At 29.6% G+C, this 13,310-nt stretch overlaps 1 protein-coding gene across 1 annotated transcript in view; it reads left to right on the top strand.

The window, feature by feature from the left end:
* Positions 1–4,980: 4,980 nt before the first annotated feature.
* The window catches only part of LOC117169659 (P protein-like), a 26,637-nt gene continuing 18,307 nt past the window's right edge, over positions 4,981–13,310 (top strand). Inside the window, exons 1-8 of the mRNA XM_033356138.1 lie at positions 4,981–5,050; positions 5,135–5,225; positions 9,406–9,562; positions 9,649–9,720; positions 9,786–9,900; positions 10,019–10,091; positions 10,215–10,405; positions 10,593–10,699. Of these exons, the coding sequence (XP_033212029.1) occupies positions 5,048–5,050; positions 5,135–5,225; positions 9,406–9,562; positions 9,649–9,720; positions 9,786–9,900; positions 10,019–10,091; positions 10,215–10,405; positions 10,593–10,699 (809 nt within the window). The 5' untranslated portion in view covers positions 4,981–5,047. The remainder of the gene's footprint in view (positions 5,051–5,134; positions 5,226–9,405; positions 9,563–9,648; positions 9,721–9,785; positions 9,901–10,018; positions 10,092–10,214; positions 10,406–10,592; positions 10,700–13,310) is intronic.

The raw sequence follows: 13,310 nt of genomic DNA, 5'->3' as shown, positions 1-13,310 counted from the left end.
TGAATATTGCATTATATCCATGAATTTCGATTGTTATATGAATTCCTTAAATTCTGTGAATTCCAAAAATTCCTTGAATTCCATAAATACGCGCGTTATATACAATATATAACACAAGTTTTAGCTCCGCAAAAAACTTCTTTTTGTTTGCCAGGAACAAGTGTTCTAAGAAATAATTTACATTTTTTCTTTAATTTTTCGCTTCAACAGGTGTCGAGATATCCAGCCGCAACTATGATATAGAAGTGATTCGAGCTACTGGGCTTGTATTATAAAGTTACAATACATTTATGGTACCATACCAATGCCAGCATTTGGATACTACAAATTTATGTATTGTAGCATTACCTTACGTTTCGGAAATAAACTTCCAATACATTTAGTGGAAGTTTCTAACAGAAATTTTTAATAGTGTAGAAACCATTAAAAAACGTAAAAATTCATTCAGAAAAGTGTAAATCATTCGAAAGCTTTTAAATATAATTTAAATTAAACTCGTTCATAAAGGTTTAAAAAAACCGTGTAAATGTTTAGAAAGTTTATTAACACCGGAAATCGTTAAAAGTTTAATAAAATCATTAAATTTGGTAAATTCCTTGAATACCTCCAAAGCCTTTGAAATTTAATTTAATTAACTTTCTGAAGTTTACTTGAAATACCTTACAATTTTTGAAAATCCTACAGAATTCTTTAAAATCCCTGGACATTTTTGAAATCCTTTAGAATTCCTCAAAATCCTCGAAAATGTTTGAAAATTTAAAACATCCTCTAAACTCCCTCGAAATGTTAAGATTGTTTGGAATCCTTCAAAACTTCGAGTTATATTTAGAAAGGCTGTTTCTAGTTGTCCCAAAAAATTGGGAGAGTTGGAAAAGGGCATGGATTAATCGTCCCGAGAATTCGGGGCGACTATTCAAGCTTATATACAATATTTGACTGTTTATCCCGAATTTTGGAACGACGAGCCACTTTGATTTAGAAATTCTTAAAATGCAGAGAAATTTTTATGAAAGCTGACAAAATTGCTTAAAAGTCTTGAAACATATAGAAATTCTCTGGAATTCCTTTGAATTCCTTCAAAGTTTTCGAAATCTTACGTAACATAAATAAATAAATCATTCGTTTATATTTTTTTTTATCTACTCTTTTAGTGTTTAAACTTTCTTTATTCATATTGTGCTTTTCTTATAATGATTTTCTATCATGATCTTTGTAGATTCGCTATAAAATTGGAAGAAATTCGTTATAGGAAAATCATTATAGACATATACCAAATATCACAAGATTGCAGAGAGAGAGAGAGAGAGAGAGTGTATACCAGATTGAATCTGGATATTTATAAAATAAAAATAAATATAAACGTGCATTTTTTCATAATTTAGATTGTAAATACTACACTGAGACAAATGGATTATACGAGATGTATAAGGATAATACCAATGTATATTTGAACATATAATCTGGAATCTTTTTCTAATATATGTAGATGTTACCAGAGAAAATGTCTGGACATTAAATTCTCATAATCTTATTAATTCGCAATTGAATTGTAACGTCTCAGAATTTAAAACATTCAGATGTCCGTTGATTCTCAGGTCGTCGGGGTATATCATATGGTGTTGTACAAAGTATCTACTCGCATCGTATAAAGTCAAAAAGTATTAACTGATAAAGTGCTCATTTGTGCTGAATCACAATTGTCCAAACCCCCCCCCCCCAATTTCCTTGCTTATATGGCCCCCAAATTTGTTCGAAACTACCAAAAAATCATTTATATGTTCCGGAAGCCCCCCGAAGTTTACGACGGATTTCCCATGAACTAGACGTTTTAGTCATTTTAATTCATAAAGTTTCACTTTACTGTAATAGTAAGATGTTTAAATAAATTATTTAAAAATATATTAGTTATACCAATATTCTCTAGAATAATGCTGGTAAGTTGCAGTTTTTTTTTAATTTTTCGACTTTTTTTCCACTTTTCAAAATGATTTAGCAAGTAATTATTTCTATTTAAAAATCATAATTTAAATAATGTATTTTAATTGTTAATAATATTCTCTTTGTGTAATGCTTTGGGTTTAATGTTTTGGTGTTTTTCAAAATGTTTAACTTTTTGTCCACTTCTTATTTAAAGCGAGGTAATAATTAATGCAATTTGAAACACAAACGGCTATTGTTTATATTTTCTCATTATCTATTCCTATTGTATGGCTAGATAGTTGCGGTTTTTTCTAAAATTTTCTACTATTTTAAACGTTTCCCTCAGGGCGGGACACTGATTAGTGCAATTTTACAAACAGAAATATTTAAATAAATTATTATTGTTTATAACTATCTTCTCCATAGTCATTCTAGAAAGTTTCAGGTTTTTCTGAAATTTATAACATTTCTTCGAGTTTTTAGTCAGGAACAAATAATAAATAATAATTAGTATTTAAACTAAAAGGCTCTCTGTAACTAATTGAAGGAAAATATACATTTAATACGATCCATATAGAGAATTTCGTGATTATTTCAAATGCCTAATTTATTTCAGAAAAATACATTTACAAAAAAGAAAGACAATTTTTTCAAAATTATTCTCTCTAATGTTTATTTATTTTTGGTTCATAATAAAACACTCAAAGAAAAGTTTAAATTTTCAGAAGAAACTGCAACTTTCTAGCGATTATCTAAAAGAATAAAGTTATAAATAATAATAAATTGTTTAAACTATTATATATGTTAGCTTTCCTTAATTATTACCTCCCTAATTGGAAAGGGCACAGAAAGTAAAAAATTTCAGAAGAAACTGCAACTTTCTAACATTATACTGAGAGAATATTGTTATAAAAAATTTCAATAACTATTTCTGTTAAAGTAAATTATTTATTGACTCATGTCATCTTAAAAGTTCAAAATAAGTGGAAAAATTCGGAAAAAACCGAGACTTTCTACCCCTATTCAAAAAGAAAGTTGCCAACAATTTTCTTATAGAGATTATAAATAAATAAGTTGTCAAGAATCAAGGGAATTTTATGAACGATATGGTATGTTTAATGAACTTAGTGGGAGTCTATTTTTACTTCAATTCTTTGTTTATCGTTTAAATGATTTATTTTTGTTTAAATCCAGCGTTTAAATAAAAAAAACGCAAAATGGTACTTCCTTGCTAGTTTTTTAACAAATTTTGAAAGTTACATTTTATTTGTTTAAACTATCTGATTATCTTATAATGTCACGAATAAGTGATAAATTCTGAATACTTTTGCTTAATTAATGAATTTTTAGAGTGACATTTTCTGTTTCAGTTTTTTACTTATTGTTTAAACAATTTGAAATTAATAATTGTGAATATCTATTACTTAACATTCTGTTATTTTTAATTATTATTATTTATTTAAACATTTGTTGTTAAAGTAATCGTAATAACGAATATGCTCAGAAAAAGGTGTTCAAATTTGATAATTAGGCCCTAGAATTAAGAAAATACCATTCAATTGCGATATCAAGAGATAATAATTTGTTTGAACAAATAAAAATTGTTTTAAAAATTAGCAGTAGGTTAAAAAATCTAGGAATTAGGAGAAAGTAATTTAACTTATTGAAAGAATAGCAAAACAGATTTATTTAGCTTTTTCACATTAAATCGAAAAATTTATTTATTTAGTGCCATTATCCCACAGAGCTCTATTTTAAATTCGATGGGGTAGTTTTTGAGGCAGCATGAAAGGGGTTTAGGCGGTTGAAATAAAAAATTAATTATGAATGTGTATTATTTGAAGAGACTTAATGAAATCATAAAAGTATTGCCTACACTTTGTCATATTTTTTAATAGAATTTACAACAATATGTTTTTCCCCATGCTATTCTTATGGGAAACTCTTTTGAGAACCTAACAAAATTAGGAGGTGGGGGATGCCGCAAAAACAGTTGAAACATTTTTTTGACAACCCTAACCTAAATTACTGTTTCATAGTTAGATTAAATTAAGTAATGACACATTTAGAAATTTATTCATTGATTTCGACCAAATTTGCCAACGAAAACTTTATTTATTCGTTCATTTAACGGTTAATAGACTTTATCAATGAAATAATTAATGATTATTATTTTGCTATTATATCTTATTGAAATAAAAGTTCTTAGTTAAAATTTGAGTTTCCCTTAAATTTAAAATCAAATCAGAATTTATTTCCAATACACAATACAAAATATGTTGACAGAGTTTTAACATTCCAGCTTTTATCTTATCTGATTCACATCCTTTGACGTTTGTTATCCATGATTTGTTTTTCAGAGTTGAATCAAACGTGCTTTCTCTTCAATTATAAATGTTAACGTGAATCAAGATATTCTAATTTCAGCAATAGTGTAATAGTTTATTACACTATTGGATAAATTACATTATTTTAATTATATAAAAATGATCAAATTTTTCTATTATTTATTGTTAATTGTTTTTAAATTGTAGATAAATTATCCTTTATTTTATTATTTAGACTGGCTGATGTTTTTTTTTGTTAACAGACAGCTGAGAATTTCAAACAGAGAGTCCTGAGCTGCGGCGAATATTATCTTTTTCGGGCTTTTTTTATTGTCAAATAGAAATACTGTTTACTCAGAAAGGTATCTTTGCAAAACCATAAAATCCATTTTTTAAATTAACAGAAGTTGTTGTTAAAGAAGCAAATAGGTATGTTAAAAATGAATAATTTAATAATCCTATCCTATTGTTTGTAATTTCCATAAAGAATCATCCGAATGATTAAAGTTGATGAGGATTGAAAAAAATGAAATTACACAAAAAATAAAGTCATATAATCCTGTACAAAAAGCTTGCACTTCATATTCTAATTGGAAATTGAAAATTGATGAAAATTGTTGTCATCTGTGTGTTTATTACCGGAGAGAAATATTTTCGTTCCAGGCCCAAGGTCGATGAGCAATTTTAACTAACAACCATTTCCTTGAATTTATGTATCAAATTTGTATTTCAGTCAGTACATGGTTAGCTTGTGCTCCGTGAAAATCGAAGCCAAATGATAAAAAATAAACAGGGATAAAATGGTGAATGTTCCTATTGAAATAGTCTTTTAATTAATAATGTGATGTGTTTATAATGATTAATTTTAAATAATTTTATTTTTTAAGGACAAACCAGAGGAAAATAGTGATGACGAAATAGGGTTACGAACGCCTCGATTTTTGCGAAGAAATTCTAGAATCAGCCAGAGAAGCCCAGGTATTATTCCAATTCTGTTAAGAAATTAAAATAAAAGATTATTCTGCATTAAGTTTGTAGAAAACAAAATATACTATGGATTATTTCGAGTTTCAAAAAGTTCATTTCGGTTTTAATCAAAACTTCTTGAAAAATCTTCAGTGAAATTAATTTAACACAATATTAGTTTGAAAATTGTTTTCTTTAAATTTTTTGTTCGTTAACAATAATATATTTGTAATAGTTTATTACACAAATTATGGGTGACGGTGGACAGGACGAGATCATCGAAATTTTTATTTAAAATGTGTTCAATGCATACAAAATACTTTAAAATATCGAAGACATTATAGTAAAAGGATTTTTGTGAAGTATTGATACAATAATCTAAAAAATAATAAAAATAAAGTTTTAGCTATAATTTAGTTAAAATATAACCGTGGATACATTTTTTTCATCTTTTAAAATGGATATTTCTTAAAATTATCATTTATTAAAGGAGACAATAGGTTTTTTTTTCTTTTGGATTTTAGCAACAAAATGTCTGTCATTGGGTGATATTGGGTTCTTTAATTCTGATTTTCTCGAAACACAATAATTTTTTCACATAACAAATTTATTATTTTCATTCAGCATTCTCATGTCTTTGGAGTAGTTTTTTTCATGCCGAAATTTTAAAATTTGATCTTTAATCACTATCTACAGTCGAATTTGAAAAGTCATTCAAAAATATAATTATTTTGGTCGAAAATTCAACTACTTTGTTGAGAATTCATTTTTTTGAATTAAAAATTCATCTTCTAGCAGAAAAGTTAGTTTTTTTTACTAGAACTTTAACTTTTCTGGTTGGAAGTAAATTATTTTGAATTTAAAAATGTACAGTCATATTTTTTGTCCAGAATAAATCTATCTTTGTTAAAATTTGGAATATTTGGTTGAAATTTAATTATTAAAAAAAAATATAACTATTTTGTTAAAAAGTCATCTTTCGTGATCGAAAATTCATAAATGTTAAAAAGCAATATATTTACGCTTGAAATATTAGAATTTCATACCTAAATTAATGTTCTTTAAAAAAATTGATTTCCCTTTTATTCTACTTTTTTTTGAATCACCAAGTTTTCCATGTTTTGAGGAAATCTAAGACTTTAAAGTCTGGCCTAACTTGTACAATGATTTACAATATATATTTTACGTTGAGTTCTTTTTAAATCTTATAAAATAACGAAGAATATACACTGTCGGTATAGGTAAAAAAAAATGCCCGACAATTTTGTTTACTGGTTTGTTTAGAAAGCATATCTCATTCAATTCAATGAATTCATGGCATTCAAGGAATTCATGCAATTAAAGGAACGTAGTGGCTAGCCTACAAAAACATATTTCTACCTGGTAATGAACACACAGATGGCAATAAGTGGTAAGCCGGCAAGATTGAATGTTGCCGGCTTTTTTTTTTCGTTTTCTTTAAAACATTTTTTTTTAAAATCGTATACTGATGTATTTTGATGCGCCGATTACAAACCTGGACATGAAAACACCGGCAAATATAATTTCCAGTGTTAAAACCTAAAAGAATTACGTTTTTTATTTAAGAAGTTTATATACACTATCTGTATCGGCAAAATCACATTTCAAGCATATGAAAGGGACTTTACGCATTTTCGAGTAAGGCCATGTAATTGATCGTCCATTTTCGAATCAAGAATTACTATTGACGTCTCTTGGGGGGCGGAGATGCACCCCTGTGACTAGTCACAGAAATAATTTTGGTCGCACTATTACCTCTTCTGACATCTTTTGTGGGGGGGGGGGGCACCCCTGTATCTAGTCGCAGAAATAATGTAAGGTCACACACCTTCCCGTTTTAACATCTTGTGGAGAGAGGCACCCCCGTGACTACTCAAATAAATAATTTAAGGTCATACCCCTGCCCCTTTTCCAACGCCACGTCGGTGTGGAAAGGCACTCTTATGATTGGTCAGAGAAATAATATAAGGTCGCCCCCTACCTCTTTTCCAACGCCTCGTCGGGGTGGTAAGGCACCCCTGTGACTGATCACAGAAATAATGTAAGGTCGCATCCCTACCCCTTTTCCAACGTCTCGTGGGGGCGGAAAGGCACCATCATGAATGGTCACATAAATAATGTAAGGTAACACCCCTAACCCTTTCACAAAGCCACGTGGAGCTGAAAGGCACCCTAGTCACTGGGCAAAGAAATAATTTAAGGTCGCACCCCTACCCCTTTTCCAACGCCACGTGGGGGCGGGAAGGCATCCTTATGACTGGTCACAGAAATAATGTAAGGTAGCACCTATACCCCTTTTTCAATGCCACCTGGGCGGGAAGGCACCTCTGTGACTGATCAAAGAAATAATATAAGGTTGCATCTCTACCATTTCTTCAACGCCACGTAGGGGCGGAAAGGCACCTTTATCACTGGTCACAGAAGCAATGTAAGGTCGCACCCCTACCATTTCCCAACGCCACGTAAGGGCTGGAAGGCGCCTCTGTAATGTTCACAGAAATAATTTTGGTCAAACCTGTACCCCTTTCCAACGAATCATGGGGGTGGGAAGGCACCCCTGTCTCTGGTCACAAAAATAATTTTGATCAAAATACTCACCCTTTTCCAACAACGTGTTGTTGGATTAGAAGGCACCTCTGTGACTGGTCGCAGAAATAACATTTTTCCAAGGATTTTTAGTCTGGGAAACAAACTAACAAGATGACCGATATTGAGGATCGAACAGTAGCAGTGAACACATTTGGAAAAAAATAATTTTTTAATATCTTCTTCCCGCAGTGTAGGCTGTCTCTTTAAAGTATGCTTTTTAAAAAAACCGGTGAAAAAAATTGTCGGTACCAGTACTCTTTTTTACCGGTACAGGCTTTGTATACACAACCATAAAATAAAGGAATGAGTACTAGGGTTGTCCAAATTTTTTCTCTTCGAAGGTTCATGCATATCGTCTCTACAAAATTAGCTATAGAATACTGGTAGATTATTACTTTTTAAATATCACCCCTATAAGTCTGTTTCATAGGGTCCTAAAAAACACCATAAGTAAAAAAAAAAGGTTTTGCGAGTTTTTGGCCCTAATTATGATTTTTCTCGGTTTTTATAATAAAACTTGTTTCTGTTACATGAACTAATATTTCTTACAGTTAATTAGGTGTCAACATAAATTGTTTAAACAATTTATTTTTGTTTTTAGCAATTTTCTCCTAGAATAGAGTTAGAAAGTCGCGGTTTTTTCAACATGGTTGCCCTTTTTGTCCAATTTTCAATTAGAGTGAGGTCATACTTAAATGAAGTTAACAAGCATAATTGCTTAAACAATTAATTATTATTGTTAATAATATGTCCTATGAATTATGCTGGAAATTCGTAGTTTTTCTAAAATTTTAAACTAACTGTCCAATTTTTAATTAGAGAGAGGCAAATAATTAATTAAAGTTGATCACTTGGAGCGAGTTAATAATTAATATGATTTAGCAAAATAATTATTTAAACAAATTATTTTTGTTTATAACTATATTTTTCTTTATTAATGCTAGATAGTTGCGGTTTCGTTTGAAATTTTAAACCTTTTATCCACTTTTTACTAGGTACCTTAATAAAGCAATATAACATAGTTGCTCAAACAATTTTTTGGTTATAAATATCTTCTCTCAGATAAGTACCAAAAAGTTGTGATTCTTTCTGAACTCATAAACTTTTTTTCCACTTTTTACTTAGTAAGGTAATAATTAATGCAACTTAACAAACATGCTCATTCGAACATCTGATTATTGTTTATAACTATCTTCTTTTAGAATAATGCTAGAAAGTTGTTTTTTTATGGAATCTTTAGCTTTGCTTTGAGTCCACATTATTGAATATCATAATAAATTTTTCATATATTTTTCATACAATTTTGAGAAATAATTTTTAATGCATTTTTGGACAAACCTAATGATTATTGAATAGTATTTATTGTCATTGCTTAAAAGTCAACCTGGCTAAATGTAATTTTTGATCAGGAAAGCCACAAAATTGGACAGAATTTTTTAAAAAGTTTGATTGTCACCCTGCAGTGGACAGAAAACATATTGCTTTGTTAAAAATAAGCAATTTGTAATATTTTATTCAATAAATAGGCAGGTGGTTTGAAAGCAATCCCAGGTTTGAAAAAGCAAAATTTGTCTTTTTTAAGCCACCCCATCTGTTTGTGCAAGTCCAATTGTACTTGGACCCCTTTCACAAGACGTACTTCAAGTTTGGAGACAGCTTCCTGAGGCTATTCGATTAGACCCAAGTTTGGGTGTGTTTAAACAAGAATACGAAAGAATCCAGGGAGTTAATAGAACAAGGTGTGTGAAAATAGTATTTTAATAATTACAAATTTTATGATTGTATTATTTTTTTAAATAGATGTAAATATGTATGTTTGTTTCAGATGTTCAATAAGTGGACCATCTGGAGAATGTTTGGTCCTAAATGTGTCCTTGGGTCCCCCATTTGGAGACGGGTATGTGTTTCCTAATTTTGCTATTTAATTTTTCTTAAAAAATGTTTACGATATTTTTTTGATAGTATACACAAAGAAAGCTTTGAAGAAGAAGGGACTCACGATCATGAAACAAAGCAAAGTGCACTCTATCGATATTTAAAATTAGTGATACTCATTTGCTTTTGGTTGATATTTACTGTAAGTTTTGTTAAAAATTTAGTACTAATATTTATTATTATTAAATTATATTGTATAAATTGATAGAAATCAAACATTAAGATTTGAATATTTGAATGAAGTATTCTTTTAATTACAGGTAGTTTTGATGATGAACGAAGAGAGAGTAGAAATAATGCATCAAGTTTCAGTGCCACCTGATCGTGTCCGAAGTATCCTTTTTATAGAATGATTTCTATTTGGTTAAAAACATTAAACTTTGGTTTGTGTATTAAAATTTTAAATTATTTTTCACGCAACATTTTTTAAGTATTTTTCTTAAAAGTTTTTTTTAGATTACATCATTTTTGAACGACCTGTAACTGACAGGATTGGTGTTGTTGTTGAGAGTTCACTTTTACCGCATATTCATTCGAATACAACTCTAAATTTCACATCAAATTCTTTGACAGTGTGGCTGGAATCATGGACTATTAACGACTGGGACGGAATTTTGCCCTCTTACAAAGATGCTCAACTCGTCGAGGTATTTGATATTTATATAAATTAATAATGAGGAAAGTGTCAAATAAATTATTAAATAATTATTTCGTCTAGTTCTTTACAGAAGATAACTTAGATCATACATTCGACTAATATTACATTGTTTTATTGTTCAAGTCAAGGGTTAAGTATGGGTTGAATATAGATTGAATATAGATTATATTTTACAGATAATAGGTGAACCATGGGTACTACCGTTACTACCTCCAGATTTAATCGACTTTTTACCCGATCAGAGGCGAGAGCATACTTTTGTGGTGGAAAATATAACTGAAAGGTAATTTTATTCATAACTTGATAAATTTAGAATTAGACTCGAATTCGGAATTGAATTTCGTTTTTGTTCTGATGATTAAAGTCGAATAACAACCCTTTTAGTGGTTAGAAATATGGAAAAATGTTAAGAAAAATACATTTGACTGAATAAGTATTCGAAAAAAAGTAATATTTTTGCAAACTGACAAATTTCTGTTATCTGAGTAATTCTCATTTTTTCTTCTAGTGAAAAAAATATAATATCTCTGTAAATTTAAGTATAAATAATTATTCATTAATTATAAAATTAAGCATTGATAATTCTTCAAAATAATTAAATTTCGTTAAAAGTTTGGAATGTTTTTTACGAAACTCGATTTTCAATTTTTATAACACTCTTTTATAATTCTTTTGAGAATTTAGACTGTTTAGATACATTTTTTAAACATATTTAAAAAAACTGTTATACAAGGTTTTTTCAAACAGATTTAAGAATTTTTATCATATTCATATATCTTATTGGACAATTTAAAAATGTTTTTAGTAGATTACAATTTTTTAAATATTATCAGATTTTAAATATCACATTCAGGTGATCCAAATTTATACCTGTAAAAATTCGTAACTTTTTGTTAGCTACAGTTTATTCACCTCTTAAGAAATGTAAAATTCATAATAAAGACAGTATTTTCTGGAACTTTTTAAATTTAAATTATTTTTATTCGACAAGTGACAAGTTGTAAAGTATTTTCTAAGTAATTTAAAATTGTTTAGAAAATTATTATTAGTTCAAACAATTTTTTTCCCTTTAAATCGTGAAAAATTATTAGTTTTCGAGAGGAGTGGTACAGTTGTCGAGTTTCAAGAATAATAATTCTGGTTAAAGATATTTGGTTTGTTTAAATGATTTCCAAACTGTTGAGCAATAATTTGAAGATCACTTAATTGTATCGTTGACCCTGAAAAATAATCATTTTTTCGATTTAGGTGAAAGACTGTTTAAACCAATAATAATTGTTTGATCATTGAAAAATACTTTGACACTCATTAAAAAAATTAATTAAATACAAAATGCTTTAGCAGTTATACAATAATAAATTATGCGTGATGTAAATGCGTGAATATAAAAAAATATAACTTTTGGGTTTATAACATTTTTTATTTAAGAGCATTCCAGACTGTTCTGAATCTCGCACGTTGGCTAAAAAATGTCGGAAGTTTCGCTTAAAACTCCCAATTCAACATTGACGACAATGAACGATTTCGGTCTTTGACCATAACATATGTTATGATTAGGGTGATTAAAAAATAGTAAATATATTATTTTAAATTATGCCAAAATAAAGCCATTTTTGGTCCACTCTAAATTAATAATTATTTCATGATTAATAATTTTTCAATTGATTATGGGTTTCATTGATCAATTATTATTATTATTATTATTATTATTATTATTATTATTATTATTATTATTATTATTACACCATTAAGCCATTTCCCTTTTGGGGTAGACGTGACTCACTCGGTAGGGGAAAGGAGTTAGAGTGTGGAAGGGATAGAGATTTTTCAGATTGATCCAGAATTCTCGTGTTATTCAAGTAAATAACACGTTCGTTTCGCAACACTGCTCCGACACAGGTTGCTGATCAATCTCTCTAGCAATCACCCCAAGTAAACAATCTCACGAAGTCGTTATGTAAGGTTCCCCACTTGGGTCCATTAGTGGCCAAGGTATTTTGTTTCAGGCGCCATTCACTCTACTGACACTCTTTTTATTAACTATTTGCCGCCATACTTTCCTGTCCTGGCATACTTCTCTAGCTTCTTTTATACCCATGCAATTTTTGATGCAGACTCTCGTGTTTCTGTGACTTCTTATGTCTCTTCTAACTAGGGTCTCATTCACACATTCTAACCATTCTTTCCGCGGTCTACCTCTGGACACGATGCCATTTACTTTACCTTGATACACTTGTTTCGTTAGTTGTTCATTTGGCATTCTCTGAACATGTCCGAACCATCTTAACCGATTTCTTTCCCATGTGTCAACTAGCGTTTCTTCTGCACCACATTCTTTTAGAATTGTCTCGTTACTTGCTTTGTCCATCAGGGTTTTCCCGCATATTATGCGCATGAATCTCATGTCAATTGCGTTAATTTTACTCTTATCTTTTTCTTAATAAGTCCATGTGTCGCTACCGTATAGTACAGTCGGTACAAATATAGAATTATGTCTTGCCATTTTAGCTTTATTTGATATATTTTTACTTCTGATAAGGGGACCTGCTCTACCAATGACCTTCTTACCATCATTTATTCTTCTATCAAATTCCTCATTTATCTTCCCGTCCCTAGTGAATAAGCTACCAAGGTATACGAACTTATCAACTTGTTTAATTCTCTCATCATTTAATAAAATATTGAATAGTGTTTTCTCACTCTTTTCTTCGAACACCATAGTTTTTGTTTTATTTACGTTAATTTTGAGGCCCATGCTCTTCATGCTTGCATTTAGTTTATTCAACATTCTCTGTAAGTCTTCGATAGACTCTGCCATAACAACCTTATCATCTGCGAACGCTAACCCACGTACCCTTACTGTTTGGAGATCCACACCCTCTTCGTCGAAGAGA

The sequence above is a fragment of the Belonocnema kinseyi genome, chromosome 3 (assembly GCF_010883055.1).
Source record: "Belonocnema kinseyi isolate 2016_QV_RU_SX_M_011 chromosome 3, B_treatae_v1, whole genome shotgun sequence".
Classification (NCBI taxonomy): Eukaryota; Metazoa; Arthropoda; class Insecta; order Hymenoptera; family Cynipidae; genus Belonocnema; species Belonocnema kinseyi.
The sequence above is the reverse complement of the archived record's forward strand: the minus strand, read 5'-3'. Positions and strand labels throughout refer to the sequence as shown.